Here is a 20587-nt window from a genome sequence, read left to right as displayed (position 1 = left end):
GGTGCCAGTGTATATTACGGTTCGGTTCTGTTTACACTGTGATCGGATTGCCGAAGCTATTTTTATTACCTGATGTTTGCTATCGACAAGTAGTTAAGTATTTTCTGGTTTAAAATACTCTTTTAACCAGAACCAATCGGCATAGGAACTTCGTACCTAATCTTAGGTTTCCTCTGATTAATTTCTTAGAACCTTAGTTTCTACTTAAGAATACCAGATATAAAAAAAATATGTTTGGTCATTTGAGAAACCTCATCCTTTTTGAAATTCGGTTAAAAAGGTTCTCGGTTGTGGTTATCACTGTCGATCTTGGCAATTTTACACTCCGTGTAAAAAACACGCCCAAGATTTATGAAATAAAAGTTGATTCGAATTATTTAGACTTTCTATAACAGAAAAAGTAACATAATATCGCATTATCACTTATGAAGCCGTTACGTCAGAATGCAGCCTACACATTATAGTAGGGGAGGGGAAGGTGCTAATTTTGTAGTCACACGAGCGTGATGGAGACCTAGTAGGTTTTTTACATTAGGTAAAACTGATACAAAAATAAACTTTTTGGTTGGTTCAGAAACTGCAGCCATTTTAAAGTTTTGAAAAAGAAAATATATCCCGAAAATTGCCTATTTAGGTTAATTTTAAATATATTTTAAATAATAAGGACTAAATCATTTAGTTTAGTGTAAAATAAAGTATCTGCGAAGCTTAGTTAGGAAAATATGAAGCTTTATTTTTTTATATTTTAAAATGTCCTTACAGGCTTACCCCTTTGAATGTTCAGTGCTTTATAGGGAAACTTCTTTGGGGTATACTAAACATCCCCTATCTTAATCTGACAGATCCGATGACATTTCAATATTAAAAAATAAATTAACTCACCATGTGAGATATCTGATTTCTATACCATGATAACTAGACACATGTTGGAAGCCTATACAAGCTTAATCTGACACGCTCGAGCTAATCCCGAAATCCCCTCTTCCCCTCCCCAACTATAGTTTGTGCGTTTTATGATGATATGCGTGACACATTATAATTGACAATAGTAGGGAAGTTACCTAACAAAAATTTATCGATAGTTTAAAAATATCGAATCACTTCGTAAAGGAATTGCAATCGAAATTATCGATTTCGTACTGACATTTCAGTGGTGCCGGCGATTTAAGATGGCCGCCCTTTTTTATTAATTTGATTTCGATTCAACAGAGTCATTCTCTATTGGCATAAGTTCCGTTTGATGCATATGACATTTTTCAAATGTTTTCGAAACAATAATTTTATACTCCTATTTCCTATTTCACAGTTAATATTTAGAATTTTATATTAATAAGTCAGCATTTAGCAACTTTTCATTTTTATTTATTATAGGAAACATATTTTGTTTTTGTAGATGGAATTTAATTTATTACATTTTGATTTTTTTTGTTTCCTTGTAAAAAAAAAAACCCGTAGCAAGGAACATGAAAACTGTCACCCATATCATCTTAAAACGCACAAATTATACAATGATAACAATTTTAAGTTTATTATTACATAGAGTTGAAAATAAATACTCGGCCTTGTTGAAGATGCCCAGGTTGTGCCCAGGGCCTACTCAATGAAATGAATTTCAAACACTTTAAAATATTTAAGGAACCCTTCTTGCTCATCACTAATTAAAGAAAATCGTTTACCCTTTTAAGTTATTAGTCTAAAAGGTCAAAAATATTGCTGAGTTGAGTCACTTTAAATATACAAAATTGGGGATTCTAATTTTATTAGAATAATCCATTGGTCGTCTTGGATTTTGTACAGTCAAACAGATTTGAGCAGAAGTTATAATCTATACTAATATTATAAATGCGAAAGTGTGTCTGTCTATATGTCTGTCTGTTACCTCTTCTGACCCGAACCGCAGAACCGATTTTGCTGAAATTTTGGCATAGATATAAAAATGTACGGTTCCCGCGTGATAAACGAATTTTAGTGCAATGGAGTTGCGGCCGTCATTCTATCTAGTAAGTGTAAAATAAATGTTTGTCTCAAATCACTAATCAAAATATCTCAAATATCCTACTATCTGAATAATAAAGCAGCGACAAAAGTAAATAATTGTTCTAGTAGTAATGCTAATTCTACTCGTTAAATGCAATCATTACATAGACGGAAAAAAATATTATTACATTTTCATGGTTTTGATTAAACTGTTAGATTAAAGTTCAATAAGAAACTGAATGTTCCTCATACGCTAAAAATCGCTATCGTAAGCACGCACACATAGACTAGCACGAGTCGGCGCATGAGTACCGAAAACTATTCCACCTCCACCACCACCTCCTGATGATATAAATGCATGTTGCCAGGGCGCAACCAGGTGCCGTATTGTTTAAACACACTCACATAAAAATGTATACTTCAACTTCTGCTGTCACTGCGAGATGCTTGACTAGAAATTATTTCAGAATCAGAACTATGTTATTTTATTTCAGAAAATTGGTACATGTTTGTAAAATTTTCATGGTGAATAAAGACTTTTGTATTATATTGTTTCCATATTACATAGTCGACTGTATCTTGTAAAATTATGAAGATTGCCATAATCGTGGGGATTTGGTTATAATTATCAAGCTCACTGCGACCGCTATCACATTTTCTCTACCACGTAAACTGCGGATAATTTTTAATCCTTTCTATTCTCGCTCAATGTATTATGAAAATATAGTGGATGCTTCAATTTTACGTGGAAAAAACGTAATATTAAAAAAAAAATGCTTAAATTGCATGATTTATTTCTTTAAAGGTTAAGAAATGCTAAGTGTACTTTTACGGAAATAATAGTCTTTTTTGACACCTACTTTCTTGGACCTTGCATTGATTCACTCTTTTTTTAAGTAAAAAACTAGTACATAAATTTAATTTTAAATTTCACGGTTAAATTATTTTCTACTAGATAACACCCACAACTACGTTGCGCCAAAATGCGTTTATCACATGGGAATCGGATATTTTTCCAGGATAAAAAGTACCCTATGTCCTTTGAGTCCCGGTCAAAGTTTCTCCGTACCGAATTGCATCAAAATCCGATCAGTGGTTTAGGTATGAAGAGATGACAGACAGACACTCAGACACACTTTCAAAATTCTTTCATAAAATATAATATCAGCTTCTTTTAATCACTTTTAAATTGTTCACATTTTTAAAATAGCTTTCACGAGAAATATCAATGATCGATCAGATGGAACGCCAATCAGATGTCGACCGTGATCACTCGAGATACTGTTACAAATTAACTGTGGCTTCATGGTTTTAAATATTTTTTATTTTTCGTCACATTTTGTTCCGCAATAAGTATATATATTTATATTGAAAATTAATCTTTTTTTAATTTTCTAATATTGAATAGATACAGTTCAAAAAGTAGATAAGCGCCTTTGATGGGTAAAAAATAAAAATGTTGCTCGCAACTTTGTTGCGCGGTAATCACTTTTTCGCGCAGAAACTGTTGATTTCTCAGGAATCAAAACTGTCATTTTACCACGATTCAAAAGGCATAGTCAGGTTTTTACCTGTAATAATAGTGTTATATTTAAAATCTTATATTTTATTATTATTTACGTCTTATATTTAAAATTCTCGTATCACAATGTTAGTTACCGTACTCCTCCGAAACGGCTTTACTGATTTTTACCAAATTTTATATGCATATTCAGTAGGTCTGAGTATCGGCTACTGGCTACTTTTTATATTGATCATTGCATTTGTTGAATAACTAGAAGTACATTATTACAACTCGATACCAGAGTAGTCAGAGTGATAGAGTATACCGACTTAGAACTGATGTTGAAATTTTTAAATTTGACGTATTATGACGAAAATCGTCGCTAGGGTTGTTAACTTGTTACCTACGAATTCAAAAATATGTCATATTCGACGGACGTGTTTCTCTTTGGTCGTATTGTTGTTTGTGTTTTGGCACATGTGATTAAAATTGTCAGAATAAAATTTTGAAAACTTTATTTTTAATATTTAAAAATAAATTTTATCAGCCAGCGCGAGGCACATTCCGTTCATAATCCTAGTGAAACCCGACGAATTTGACAGATATTGAAACCTGTCCGTCTCTTTGCAGTCGAACTACTGGTCGTTATGTCTATTGTGTCGATACTGACGGCGACCATTGTTTGTGCGACGGGATAGCGATGGACGTTGCCATGGTGCCATATACTTATTTAGTCACTTCAATAAAATAATATGGGCGAAATACTTTATATGGCAAAACAAGGTTGCCGGGTCAGCTAGTTTTCTATATTATATGCTGTACCTACGTTCTTATAATAATTATTTTACGGATCCTTTAAAAAAACTAAGTTTAAATATAAACAATAACAAAATAATTAAAGTATTTTAATTATGTTTACATTGTCTGCGAAGTTATAAAACGAATAAGCATCAAATAACATTTCAGCTTTTATACGCATATTAAAAATCATTTACAACTTTAGACATAAATTTAAAACAAGTGCTTAAGTCCTATAAATCGTATAAATCTTAAATCAAATCCTATTTGTTTGCTCTAAGCCCGCCTCGGTATTGTTACACCCAAAAGATTAATACAGATTATTTTGATGTTTGCTTACAAATTATACCAATATCACAGAATAAATACAGTAGACTATATGGATACTGGACCATCCGAATAGGACGCATCCACACGTAAGCATCCAATAGTATTTCTAAACAATTGCATTAAAATTTTATATTATGTCAAATATAATGGCTAGATGAAATACGCATCAACACTCAGATCCAAAAATACTATTTACAGTATTAGTACCTATAATAAAACTACAAAATATTATTATTATTGTCATACAATGCTAAACTAAATTAAAAATTTTGCTCTTTGATGTATTTATAAATTATTGTAATAATTATAACTAAATTGTACCAAAACATGAAGAAAAATTTGTTTAGCAATAAGAAATATGTAACGAAGATAAAAGAAATAAAAATGAAATAACAAGCCCTGATTTTGTGAGTGGGATGGACGTTAATATAAAAAAACCCATGTCCATTTTCCTTTTATATATCTGAAACAATTAAAGTTTAGACTTTAGGAGATTATCGGATACAAACATGAATAAAATATGTATCTGTAAATGATCTGTAAATTTTTGATTTTACTAAAAATATGGTTTAAAAAAAGAAAATATAAGGTTTATTTTAACACTTTGAGAATTATATTATTGTTCTACTCATTAGGGGCGGCCTTAGATATTTCTATCAATTTATCATAATTTTCTTCAAAATTTACATCGCTCTTCAAACAGCAGCGGTATTTCAATGGTATCATTGAAAACCCTACAATGTTACAATGAAATAACCCTTAAAACATTAGTAACCACAGACATTTTGGTCCATGGGTCAATTTGGAAGGTAAACTGGTTAAGAATTACAAAGACCTCAAAGTGTTATCGAGGTTCGAGGGAATTTCTATAAATTCGCAAAGCAAATTTGAATTTCTAAAACAGTCTTTGTTGATTATACCACTAATAATACCAATTTGAAAGGGCATTTTAGGTTATGAAAATTTTATTTGCGCTGAAAAGAGTAATTATGTCATTTAGTGCATACACATGAACGTCTATGTACTAGCAAAAAGCCGAGCTTCTTTGAGGGCTCGCATCGTCACACCTTGACTGACTGATGATAACACATCTACATATAAATAAAAATTACTATGTTAAAGCACAAATCAATAGGCGTGACAGTTTTCCGTAAAGTTTACCACAATTTTATGACCGTCTAGGGTTAATATTGAACGCGCCGCCTTTCAATCTTGTTGTCAATACCGTTGGGCTAAATACCGAAAGCGTGGTAAGGACGCCCATACTGAGCACGTCGTGTTGGAGGTGTCTCCGGAGATATGGCTGTGCCTCACTAGAGAAGGCCGCGCATACATAGATATGCAGAGGGTGCGGGTCGCCGACCAGTCCCCCCTAATACAGTGCTCGCACTGTTTGGGGTACGGACACGGGAAGCGATTCTGCGCCGACATTGCTGCGGAAATGAAGTGCGGCCATTGCCCCGGAGCTCACCACAAATCTCAGTGTGAGGGCTTTGAGGCGAGTACCGAGCCATGCTTCATTAATTGTAATAAGAATAATCTAAAAGCAAACCATGGCGCGTTCAGTTCAGAGTGCCCAATAAGGCAAAAATGGGAAGCTATAGCACGTGCGGCGGTATCGTATGATCCTGCCGACGATGCGTTCGTGGAACGTACATGGCTCTACGAACGCACACGAGACGATAATACGATACCGTCGCAGTACAGCTGCTAACTAAAATGTAGAGCCCGACAAGTGTTAGTATATAAAATATGAAATTGTATTGCTGGTGGTAAATAGTAAAATTTATCGCAGCAATAACCACCATGTAACCAAATTGTAAACGGGAATAAATTAAAATGTGTGAAATCAATATTAATTATAAAATATGTATGTTTGTAGCTCCAAATATATATGAAAAAAAAATATCTTGTTGTCAAATAAGTTGTTCAATAAAATATTGTTCAATGTCTAGGCTCTCTTGCTTTTATGCATCGCGTCGTCATCTCGATTCGGTGTAACCTGACCCTTCGTCGTGAGAGTGACATCAAAGCAGACAGCTCTTTGTTGTTATTTATGCTATAAATAACGCTTTATTCAACTTTAAACTTGATAGCTTGAAAGTTAAACCAACTATTATATTGCACTGATGTTGCCCGCGCAACTGTACATAGATTTTATTGCGGGAACCGCACATTTTGCTTCATACAAACTAACCATACTTAACATAAAAAAGCGAAAGTGTATCTGGCTGTCTGTACCGATTTTGCTGAGTATGGAGATACTTTGAGTTGGCTCAGGTTTAAAGGACCGTTAACAGTTCGCCGGCAGGCTGTCGCCTGGCAGTTAATCGGAAATCACCACAGACTCACAGTTCCCCTGACGATTTTGTAGATTTTGTATAGACGGTCAATGACTGTCAGGCAGCCTGCCGACCAGAGCCTGCAGGTGGACTGTTAATGTGTGGGACCCTTAAGGAGTAGAAGACACTTTCGCATTTATAGTATTGTCTCGAATGGAATATTAAAATTGATGCTTTTGACCAATGATGTTTTTATAATAGAATATCATAGCTTTTGACCTTTTCATATGTAAAGATGCCACAAAAGCCAAATGAATATAAATTGATAGTATTACATCAAATCAACATTTTAACCTAATCTACTTTAAATTATAGTCATTTGTACAGAATTATATTAAAAGCAAATACTGTTACACTAATATTAATCATTATTCACTAGTGGTCATAATATTTGATGCGTACTTGTCGTAGGTATTTATCTAAACCGATTTTAATCCGTACGGACTTTAAAAACAAGTTCTAGGCAAATTCGGAAAATGAGTAGTGTTAAAATAATTTTAAATAAGTACATAATTTTAGGTTATTATGACAAGGGCCTGTTTCACCACTTCCTGATAAGTTCCGGATAGGCTATCCTATCCATAAGTTAACTTAATAGATAGAGTATGTGGCAGCTGTCAAATAAGTTGTGGATAGCCTATTCGGCACCTTATCAGAAAGTAGTGAAACAGGCCCTAACTGTTGTTAAGAATGGTCTCTAAGCGATAACATGATATACATTGTGGACAGAAATAATTTGTGAACACGTGTAAATATTTGACTAATACGTACCTAATTATTTAACACCACATTATTGTTATTACTGTAATAATTTATAATATTATACTTCCCAGCGGAATGTTACCATGAAATAGCTCAAGGCCGACGCTTTCGTGCCGAAGATTCGAACAGTTTGTGGGTACTTTTGGGAATTGGTAACTATTCTAAATAGATATTATTTCACTTGGATCATGATACCCATTCCCATTGCTTGTAGGCTAAAATATAATTATTATATAAAAAAAGAATTTCAATTTTGTTGCTCTCACTAAAACTCCAGTACGGCTGAACCGATTTGCCAAATTGTAGTCTTAAAATATTCGTGAATGTCCAGGATACGTTTATACGGTGAGAAAATTTAGAACTTCAGAGGGAACGCGGGTGCAGTAGAATTTAAACGAAGAAACTATTGTCATAACGCTTAACCCTGCGCCGGCACGTGTTTTGTGATAGAGACAGATACGGTAAATCAGAGGACTATAGAGCCTATCTAACTTTTTTAAGTATCTTCAGGAAGAGTGAGAACTCTACGTTTTTATTTTGTCTTAAAGATCTTCCAAATTTGTTTTATGTAGTCTTTATTTTTTTGCGATTTTTTAAAGGGTCTTATTTTTTTATTTATTAGTAAATTTAGAAAAAATCGAACGTCAGCTTTAACAGATCCCAATATTGGATAAAAAAATCATTTGTCTAGACGCATTTTTCAGGGAATAAATTGGAGAATACGTCGGTATGGAAAAAGCATGTTACGAGTAGCGTTCCCTCTTAAGGGGCGACTAACCCAAAAAATATCCACAGGCGAATATATAACCTCCTCGTTTTTTGGAAGTCGGTTAAAAATATTCGATTTTATTATTTCAAGAGAATTAAAAAAACACGAAATCTTAAAATTTTCTCGATAGAAAAAATCACAAAGAAGCATCTAATTTTCACGAATTTTTCATTTATTGCCATAACCGTGCATTGAACTAAGTTAATATTTTAACACATTGTATAAAATTGTATCATTGAGAGATCGGCCTAGCGGATTTTTAAAATGTTGTATATTTATCGAGTTATTGAGAAAATACTAATTTGTCGATGAATCCGTGTCGTCCTTTTTCACCTGGCATATGAAAGACGGGCGTGAGTGTGAAGAGAGAAGGACGATGTTTGATTTTTTGGGTTAGTCGCCCTCTTTAGTGATGCGATGATTATAATTACTTTATTTAGGGTGGGTTGCACCACAGGCGTTGTTATAGTTAATGTTAAAGTTATAGTCAAATGTGGCATCCATTATTGACTTTAACTAGAGATTTTACAGTTCATTTGACGTTTTGTTATTGTTAAAGTAAAAGTTATAGTTAAAGTAAGTTGGTGCACCCACCCTTACAAATCATCTACTTAGTTATAATATTTACATTTTACCACAATATAGCTTAAGCCCGAGTATTCTATTTCAGTGCAAACATGCAAAAAATGATACATTAATTAAGAAATAGCCATAATGTTTTTCTGTGTTGTTGTTGTTTTAAATTAGAAAATTGACATAAAAATTAATCAATTTATACAATCTGTGGTATTCAAAATTTATCTACCGTTTAATTGGCCTAATAGAAACGGATCCCTTTGTGTAATTACTCACCGCGACCTCAGTACACTTCACTAAGTTTACAAGTATGTATTGATTGACTCATACAAACTTAGAACATTGTTTGAGGAAATGGCGCCTGTAAGGTAGATTTTTTAAATTTTAATTTAGATAATTAAGGGCCTGTTTCACCACTTCCTGATAAGGCTATCCACCAATTAACTTGACAGATCAAGTATGGAGAATCTCTCAAAAAGTTGTTAATAGCCTATTAGGCACTTTATCAGAAAGTGGTGAAACAGGCCCTAAGTAAATAACCACAACTTTTTTGACAGATTCTCCATACCTGATCTGTCAAGTTAATTGGTGGATAGGCTATTCGTCACCTATCACTTATCAGGAAGTGGTGCCTATTGCAATTAATATCTTTTATCGCGGGCCTTGAGCGATAGAAAATGCCTTCTACCGAAATTGGTCTATCAACTGAATGTCTTTGGCTGAATGTCTCTGAGACAGAGAATAGATATAGTAAGTTAAGATTCTCTTGGTCGTAATAGTCACCTGTGTATCATTTAAATAGATTCATAGGCACATAGCAGACCTATTATTTGGTAGGGCTATGACTGTTGGAACCGACCAAATTTCGAGCCACCTACCTTTGATTTAATTGTTCTGATAGTACATGATTTGTGTTCTAAGAAATAGTTATAATATTATTAAGTTATATGATTAATCAAAAATTTAAGTTTCATCTAACAATACCTACAACAATACCAAGCTCAAAAATTCTGTTTAACTGTCGAACAATGAGTTAATTTTTTAAGAACCTTTCGACACGAGGACGCGGGATGTTAAAATGTTCAAACTTACCCTGAACTGCTTAAGTATTTACTTCCAAAATTCCATTAATTTAAGAAATTAATGGAAAACAAACTTATTAAAGTAAAAGTACTTAGCAACTTAAATATTAATAGTTGAAATGATATCTTTTTATAAAGGTTAATTATTTAAAAGTTAATTTACTGGTAAAGCCTATTAAAGTATTTCAAAATAATGTAATAAGATTGTTCGGTCAACAATTTTCGCTTTCTTGTTCGCTTTTTGTTCGAACCACGTTTTGCATAAAATATGTTTATGGAAGCGGAAACATTAATCTTATTATTTGGGTCAAATATTTTTTTTTATTTTTAGATTTGGCTACTTTATTTTTCAATTAATTGCAAATTCTCTGTGAAACTTTTAAAAGGGAAATATATGTTTGAAAAAAAATGTATCTTGTTAAATTCAAATAGTAACATTCCATTAAGTATATTATTACATAATATTTTGTATAAGTAACCTATTATGTTAATAAAATGACAAAAAAAAACAATAAAAGTAGAAAATATAATATAAATATTTGTTACAATATTCCTGAAATCTTGTCCGCATTTCTACAGATTCTCGTTTCGGGTTTGTTTGTCTGCTATTGTCTATCGAATACAATGATATTTTCTAAAAAAACATTTATGGTTATATAAAACCTTTTGTCTGAATATAATAAGACAGATAAGTTCTTCTATATCCTGTATTTATACTTAAAATGAGACAACCTAATATATACTAATAAAATGCGAAAGTGTGTCTGTCAAACTGTCTGTTATCACTTCACGCTCAAACTGCTGAGCCGATTTTGCTGAAATTTAGCATGGAGATACTTGTCATCAAGGACATAGGATACTTTGTAACCCGGAAAAATGTACGGTTCCCGCGCGATAAACTTCATCTAGTACATCTATGCATATAATAAAATCGTAGAGGTATATTAGAGAGGACGATTTTAGAACGCGTAGCGTGGAATCGCGTAGTGGGTCTACGCGTTCGTAGACGTGCTACGGCGCATCTACGAACGCGTAGACAACTTGCTACAACATTTCTCGGGGAGTTGCCTACATAAGAGTTCGGTCGGATATTCTTAAGGGTTCCGCCTAAATAATTTTTAAAAAGGCTGTTTTGAACGATCCTGCTTAAATTAAGGTAAGTAATGTTATAGTTTTTGACATACTTGTAAGAATAACTCATGAAACCTTTCAACAATCTTTCTTTAAAGTTCCGAAAAGGTATTTGCTTCGGTTTCTACCATACTAAACTACTCGACGACAAAATCACGACCAATAATAAATGCCGGAATTTTTGTTATTCAAATATAATTTTTGTAGATAATCCAAGTCCTTGCGGAAAAAAATCACTAATTTGGTTTAACAATGCAACCAGGGCCGAGAAGAAAAAGTGTAAAGAAATCCAGCTTGAAAACTTATCACAAAAACCACTTACTGATCTCCATAAGAAACGGCAGGTATGATTATTCGTTTTGACATTAAAACTCCTTTTTTAAACGGAAGATTGTATTCTTTGTAAATTATTTTTGACATATTTTGTATCCCATTTCTTTGTGAAATAATAAAGAAATGAAAGTTTAAATAAATATTTAAAGCTTGATAAAAAATGGTAATGATAGAAATTATAATAATTGTATGCTATGCATTACTGCACTGTTTTTATTACTTGAGTAAAAATGAATCAAATCATAAATAATATTATTAAAATTAAAAATGTGTTTGGAAAATGTCTACATTGTATTTCTACTATTTAGGCATTAAAAATTAATATAAACTTAACATAAAACATCCATCGAACATAAAATAGAATATTAAACATCACACGTTAAAAATATATAGATCTTTTAATACGTCCAAGAAATTATGGCAAAGTTAAAATTTAAATTGAAATAAACTTTTTATAGCTTCACCCCAATTTTACATTTAAAATTCATTTAATTTATTTTTTAGTGTATAAGTAATTAGTCGAATCTCAAAGGAAATAAGTAGAGTGGTGATTAAAAACAAAATGGCGCCGCGCCTACACGATATTACCTTTTATTGCAAAGGGGTAATTCATTATGTACTCGTATCATTGTTATTTGACGACCTCTGTAGCTCAGTGGATATAAGTGCGAGCTAGATGTGTACTAAATATTATGTGTAGGTATCATATAATAAAAATCTTAAACATATTATGTATGAATATAAATATATATTATATTATATAATATGTTGAATGTGTGGATGAAAGCCCAAGCCGTGGGTTTTGCTGGACGTGATTGCTAGATCGAGTAAAACCGTATGTGAGTACTAAGTATATGAGTATTTAGCATTATGCTAACAGCTAAGTACTCACATACGGATTTACCTGATAGTTTTACTCCAAATCAAGCAAAAACCACCTTGTGAACCGCAAAACTCACAGCTCGAAGGCTCAAACACAAAAAAAATACATAAGACTATATTCGCCGTCGGTTACGAAAATATATCTTTCTTTCAAAGAATCTATCATGTGTCCCGAAATACGCTTAAGTCGGTCTCAATTATGAGGGAAGTCGAACTATGATTGATATAACAACTTCGTGGCTTCGAAGTCCCAACTTCGCTGCCTTTCTTACACCTTTTACTGATTCGTCAACTTCCATCATCATCAGTTATCATAATAACGTCATACTAACATACTAAGGATCAATTCAGACTGCAACGCGACGTATAGATGCATTTCTAAAGTATTGAAAAATGAAATATCAGATTTCATGAGCGTGAGACGTCTTCCAAATCGGTCAAATCTATACAAATTCAGAAATGCATCGGGTCGCGTTGCGGTCCGAATTGACCCTTTAACGTTGTTCGTGGCGGCCGAAAAGGAAGATCTTCCGACCGAGCGAGATAGCATGCTCGGTCAGGCCGAAGCCCATTGACGTCATTTCAGACGTTGTATATATCTTGCCGTTCTCCGAAACTTCGATAGCGCGATGCAGGAATGTTAGGTGAATTGTGGGTACCGCTACAACCCTAAGCGACAGAAATCAGAGCGTCCAATACGGCTATTTAGATTTTTTCAAAGTTAATTTATTCCTTCTCTCGTCTTCTCCAATCAAACCAAGCATTATCAAAATGAGTCCACTCATTTGGTCCAAATAGTACGCCAAAGGTACAGAAACTGATAAGTAGGCAAAGGTAGATAATTAGAGTAAAATAGTTAACTCAGGCAGGCCTGGTAACTCATTCGAATGTTACAACTGACAAATGCTGTCGAACAGTTGTGACAAGTTTGTGAAAGGTGATATTAGTGAAATGTTTAGCTAATTATGTTTAAAAAAAACTTTGGATACCCTCATTAATCTTGTTTTGGTTAGCAGTAAACAATATTTAATTTAAGTATTTAAATGTCAAAATTATATACTTGAATGTCAAAATTATATATTTTATTTGGGAAGTGTTATAGTTAGTTTTTCCACTTTACCTAAAGCATTTCATCTCTTTCTCTTATCGAATTCTCAGTTGTTTTATTCTTTAGGTAACTTAAACCTACTAGATGACGCAACAACTCCATTGCGCCAAAATTTGTTTATTACACGGGAACCGTACATTTTTCGGGAAAAAATGTATCTTAATAAATGTCCTTTTCCGTAACTCAAAGTATCCTCCATACCACAGCAAAATCCGTTTGGGTAAAGCGGTCGCAGACAAAGAGACAGACACACTTTCACATTTATAATATAAGTATGGATCTCTTTGCGTGCCATATGAACAATAAAAATCCGGTACAAATATTTTTGCTTCTGCGATATCAATTAAAAACATTTTCTCGAGCAATAAAAAGGTTGGGTATCTCTGATCGATACAATTACAAAAGGTTGCCCGCCCCTACACTGCAATTAATACCCGACAATTTAACGATGCAACACGTTCCGTTTTATATAGCATCTGCAATCAAAGAAATTGATTCATAACGACCTAATAATTTTGTCGGGTTATATAACCATCTATTATATTATATGGTTATATATTATATAACCATATAATATAATAGATAACGCTTGCAACGTTGCGCCAAAAATGCGCGTGGGAACCGTACATTTTCCGGGATAAAAAGTATCTTATGTCCTTTCCGGGTACTCATATTATCTCCATGCCAAATTTCAGCAAAATCGGTTAAGCGGTTTGGGCATGGAGAGCCTGGAATACACATATTACACACTTTTGCATTTATAATATTATTGGTATGGATTATTATGGTAGTATGGATATTAAAAACGTAGACTGATTTTTATCAACTTATGTAAATTGATCCCGCCTATCCTCAACACTTAAGCCGTGACTTCGCATTAAATCGACCATTTTTAATAAAACGAAACCGATTTTGTGTAATTATAATATTATGGAAGTATCGTTGCACCATCAAAGGAATTCACGCATAGTAGGTCACCTATTTTATTTCGGCTTATAATTAACTGATCACCAGAAATAGTAAACGATTTCACAGACAAAAATAGTAAATGATCACCAAAATACAGACCAGCATTTTAATGTAAAATGATAACCAAATATTTAACATTTCGCTATCCTGTTTATGTAAAATGACTCCAAATAAATTACTGTAAAAAAGTAGTAAACGATCACCAAAATTAGTAAATGATCACCAACATCATACATATCATGTAAAATTATAACCAAAAGTATTTTCATTTTGCTATCCTATTAAAGAAAAATGAACTTGAAAATGAAATGTTATTTGACATTTCATTTTCAAGTTCATTTTTTCAAGTTCACTTTTTAATTTGGTATATGTCTAAACGTGCTACATTGGTGGGTACGAAGTGCCCCTCCTTCTTACTTAGGTCCGCCATCTGCCTAGGAATCTACTTCTCTGATATTTAATTTACATTCGTTAAGCCTGAGAATAGGTTTTTATCTACTTTCTATTGATACTAGAAATAATTTATGTGGAAAAACAACGTTTACCGGGTCAGCTAGTATTATTATGGATTAGTACTAGGAAAACAGAGATACGAAGATGTGGGTCTGTAATTTGAATTTATCGCTTCCTAAGGGGACTTTAAACAGTAATGGCGGACATAACGAGCTAGTTTACGCGGTGGGCCCGACTGACTATAAAACGCGCAGTAAACGTTTTATCACCAGATTTGTAACAATATAACTTATGGTTAAGTGATTGATATTATAATGATGATACTCTTGAGTATATCGGCTTTGGAGAGTTGGTTTATCAGAAAGAACGTCCGCGGGTTAGAGGGTAGACCGTTGTTTAGCACTTCTAAGGGTGCAGTAGGCCTACTACGAAACTATTTTGAGACTAAAACAATCGGATAAGAATGCCGTGTCCTGCTCTAACAACTTCATTTCAGGTTTGTGGGAGTAGGACGTGGCATTTTCGTACGATTGTTTGAGTCTCAAAGCGGTTTCGTGGTACGGCCCTGGTTCGATCCCGGATGAAAGCGTGTACTAATGACACATTTTCTGATCTCATAGTACGGACGCTCGTACGGTGAAGGAAAACATCGTGAGGAAACCCGCACATGGCCAACCATGTGCGAGTTTCCTCACGATATTTTCCTGGTCAGCAGGTTTGATGTCTGGGACCAATCCCAGACGTATTGATCTGCTCATTCCTCTGGACTAGGCTGACTATTATGTTGCCGTATGTGCTCGGGCAACAATACAATTTGAAATCTTGTCCCAGGCACTACAGTATTTGAAGAGTGGTTACTTCGCTCTGAAAACGGTCATTCACAGCGGATGTAATAGGCCTTGTTTCTTATCAGAAAAAAATATCTTAAATTAAATTTAATGGTAGTGCAAACCTATGAGTAAACGTACCCTGTTGAACATAACTTATCATTAATCTGAGGGTTTTTACGGGCTTTTATCTGGAAACTGTGAAAACATCTTAAAGGGATACTCAATAGGGAATTTGAAATTACAAGGAAATGAAGTTAAGTACTCCGGAACATAAGGAGACCATATACAGGGTGCAATTAAACCTTCCGACCAAATTTCGATATTTAAATTCCTCGTTAAAAATAAAAATACATGTATTTTTTCTCTAATAAAGTGATAATTAGAGAAAAAATACGTGTATTTTTATTAATAAAATATTGAGAAATATCTTCCGAAAGTTATCCTAAAAAAATACTACAATTAATGGACACAACGCGTCGCCGGCGCGTGCTGCGGCCGGGCCTCCCGCACCAGCCCCCGCGTCACCCCCGCTCTAACCATCGCCACGAAGTGACCGTTCTGCAACGATTTTAAGTGAGATAAAATATGTTCTATTCTATTTTTATTAGCCGTTTGTGTCCCACTGCTGGCCAAAGGCCTCCCCTATTTCCTTCCATACGTCTCTATCCTTATAAAATATATGTTATTGTAAGAAAATTAACACCCTATTTTTTGACTAAATTGACTCTCCTAATGATACCTAAGACCTAAAAAAAATTGGCCGGAAGGATTGCATCCTGTATATGTTACGAAAGCGGGACATCTGAGTAATCGCATTAAAAAAAAACAAAAAGTCATTCTATAAGAAGCTTCGTTAAGAAGCTTAATTATATAATATTATTTAATTATTCTTGCTTTACAGCCAAACAAACAACAGAAACAAACGGCCTGAAAGCGGGACTGTCCTACCGAAATCTGGACGTATTGTCACGTCAGATATAGGTATAGTAATGACGTTAAAGCTCAAATGGATATATATATATATATATATATATATATATATATATATATATATATATATATATATATATATATATATATATATATATATATATATATATATATATATACTCGTAGTATAGTAATGACGTTAAAGCTCAAATTACCCTTTGGAGAGTTAATATTTTATGAACGATTAAAACCCTTTAAACAAAATCAAAGACCAATTAATATTGGGAGGAAATTATTTTAAGGGACCGCGAAAGTTACGTTAATATTTAATTACGTTCATATTAAGATGATTATGAATTCATAGAAATTTGAGAAGATCGCTGAGATGAAAATATACTGTTTGTTTGTATTTAATTGACTCCAAAGCTGCTGAGCTGATTGCAGCAGGTACAGTTAAAGAATGAACCAGGGAAAAGGACATAATATATTACTTTTTGTTGCGGAAAAATGTATGATTTCTACCAAATAACCTTCAACGCGAGGCGTTATTGAAAATACTTTGTTACAATGTTTCGAATGAAGTATTAAATAATAAGTACCGTGATGAACAAAGAACATACCCTTGATTAATACTACAACTCTGTCACAACTTACGACACACTTGTTGCCACGACAGCACCTTATTTCAATAGCTTATTGCAGTCAAACACGTACTAGTCGCCCTTATTTTGATGACAACTCGCCTGCAGCGATTAGCCGTCATAAACACCCTAATTTCAACTATACAGTCTGTCTCTTCTTTCCACAATAAACAGCTGCCACTTATGCAACAAGACACTTATTTCAACAACTCTGTTAGAGCAATGAACATGATAAAGCTCAATAAACACTTTTATATCAACTATACCTGTTCTTTTCTCGACGAACATTAAACACTTATTTCAACAATGTTTGTCTTAAATGTATTTTATTGTGATATTGTTTTTTTACCCAGATATACAATAAAAATCCCCCAACAACTCTGTTGTTGCAGCAGTGAATATAACACATCGAATATTCAACAATTGACTTATATAAACCCATGCTTAAAAGACAACAGACATATTTTCTACGATTAACTATTGTTAATCGTACACATTCACTTGTTTTACACACACACACACTTGTTTTATCAACAACACACTCATTCAAACAACTCTGTTACAGCAATGAACATGACAATGCGCGTGGCAGTAGCGGCGGCGGTTGCCCTCATCTGCGTGGCGGCAGCGGCAGCGGCCCCCGACGGGCGGGTGGGTCGCAAGCAGCAGCGACCCACCAGGGGCTTCAAGAACATGGAGATGATGACAGCTAGGGGGTTCGGGAAGCGAGCGCGCACGGAACGTGAGTTTTTTTTTACTTGAGGTTTATATACGAGGGTTTAAAAAAATCATCTGGTAAAAAAATATAAACAAAAGACTTTCAACTAGTGACGAAATATAGTATTTCATCAAATTGGTAAATGTGAACGGATCGCTGATAGAATATTAGAGCTTGTGGTTAGAAGTAAAATATATCTTTAAGGAGTAGCAATTAGTGATAGAAGAGTAGTGTTTAAGTTGAAAAAGTATTTTATGATTAAAATATGTGGGCTCAAAACCAGCTTTTTTAATCTTACTCAATCAAAATAATTCTAAAGAAAAATGCTTAGGTTGCTAAAATACTCTACTATAGAGTTAAACACTTCTTTTCATATTTTTTTGCTCAAAAGTAAGTTTTGAGGAAAAAATTATAGTGCAAAATAAAAGAAAGTAATTTTGCACTATAATTGTTTGAGGTAAATTTGCTGATTTGTTCATATTCTGAAAGTTTCTAAGCTATTCCAGCTTAAAAAGTCAGGTAGCGCTTGCTCATGTAGAGCTTATTATTAAATTAAAAAAAATAATCTATTTAATAAATTAAGTCTTATTTGAAATTCCTAAACATAAATTTCAAAATATTTCCTTATCATTATGGACAATTTTAATGTTCTTTTAATATGATTCAAAAGGATCATGGATCAAAGCGATTGTTAGCAAGTTTCTGCTTTGTGAATTTTAAGTGTTTTAAAAACTTGTGCTGGCTCGCTTTTAGTATTATCGGAGCGTTATTATTTTTATAACAGAGTTTAAAGTAACTATGGAATTGTCAATATTATACTAATGCTAAAGAAGCGCTTACATGGGCAACAATTGCGGCAATTCATTCAGCATTCGGCGACACGAATGGACCGATCTGGAGCAATTAATGGAGCAATATGGAGCAGTTTTAATAAATTGCGGCAATTATTTCGGCGATATTGCTCCAGATATTAATTCATATCGCTCAATGTCGCCGATACGAATTGACGAATATCCGATGGACTCGTTTATGACAGTATTGCAGTAGTTGATGAAGTTGCGCCACATCGCTCAATATAAGTACGATGTATTGAGCAATATTGCTGCTTGTTGCCGAAAATTGCTTGATGTAGTCGTGACGTCAAAGTTGACGAGTATTGACTGGAGTGGAGCAATTTTAGTTGCTCGTATAAGCGTACCTTAATAAGTATAATAGTCGAGTAATAATTACTGTGTGGACCGCAAAACTCACAGCTCGAAGGCTCGCATCGAGCCGGCTCGTTGGAATTATATACATATATCGATTTAGAATAAAACTATCGAGCAATTCTGAATGTGTGGACGAAATCCCGGGCCGCGGATTTTGTTCGACGTTATTGCTCAATCGAGCAAAACCGTGTATGTGTGTACTTAGCATAATGCTAAGTACTCACATACGGTTTTGCTCGATAGTTTTACTCCAAATCGAGTAATAATTACTGTGTGGACCGCAAAACTGACAGCTCCTGACAGCTCGAAAGCTCGCATCCAGCCGCTCAAAGGATTGATGGAACCGGATCGAGCCGGATTGATGGAATGAAATATTATATCGATTTAGAATAAAACTATCGAGCAATCCTGAATGTGTGGACGAAAGCCCGAGCCGCGTAGTTTTAACCTTTGGTGTCGTTTATATAAATATTTAATTCGAAGTGAAAATAAAAGAATTGACATTTCAATGAATTTTTGTTTGAGCAGGGAAATTTAAATAACCATCACAGTAACGAGTCTGAATTTTTTGCAAATTTAAAATGGCGTAAATAATTCAGGACGCCAAGTTAGATGTTAAAGTGACTCGACTCATCCGTCATCTGTCGCAGACTTCGATTCGTTTTCTGCACTAATTTCAGCAATATTATCATTTGTAGCAACATGAATTTAATGATGATGAATTCTTAATTGTTTTTTTATGACTTTTGATAACTATTTAGCTTGAGAAAAGCTAACCTTGCGGGTAAAAAAGTTGTAAAGATTCAAATTATTAAGTTAGATTCCTACTTAAGTATTTCAAACACTAACGAGTACCTAGAGTAGAAGATAAGTAGAAACACATGGCGTTAGTGCGTGTTCCCTGTTATAAAAGTAATAAGAACATAAGAAAATACAAATACATAATTCCCAAAGGCGACTTGGACCACCAAACTCAGTCTGAGCGCTCCAGCCGAGGCGTCCCCACATTTAAGAGCCCCTCAATCGGCATAGCGCGAGACTTCGGAAAGAGGATGGACGAAGGTATAATTTATTCCGTCGACGTCCGACGAAACTCGTTACGAAATCCATTTGGAATGGATCTGTTGTGTGAAGTACTCCGGGAGATGTACCAAGGTGTAAGAACTTGGCACAATTAGAAGTTTAATGAGAGATTGCGACAAAGCTATAAATATAAAATATATGGCACTTCTACTTAGATTACG

The 20587-nt window shown here is 33.9% G+C and overlaps 1 protein-coding gene across 1 annotated transcript in view; it reads left to right on the top strand.

The window, feature by feature from the left end:
- LOC121739241 (allatotropin-like) overlaps positions 1-20587 on the top strand; it is a 43282-nt gene that overhangs the window by 14280 nt on the left and 8415 nt on the right. Inside the window, exons 2-3 of the mRNA XM_042131599.1 lie at positions 17983-18159; positions 20298-20405. Of these exons, the coding sequence (XP_041987533.1) occupies positions 17985-18159; positions 20298-20405 (283 nt within the window). The 5' untranslated portion in view covers positions 17983-17984. The remainder of the gene's footprint in view (positions 1-17982; positions 18160-20297; positions 20406-20587) is intronic.

The sequence above is a fragment of the Aricia agestis genome, chromosome Z (genome assembly GCF_905147365.1).
Source record: "Aricia agestis chromosome Z, ilAriAges1.1, whole genome shotgun sequence".
Lineage (NCBI taxonomy): Eukaryota > Metazoa > Arthropoda > Insecta > Lepidoptera > Lycaenidae > Aricia > Aricia agestis.
The sequence above is the reverse complement of the archived record's forward strand: the minus strand, read 5'-3'. Positions and strand labels throughout refer to the sequence as shown.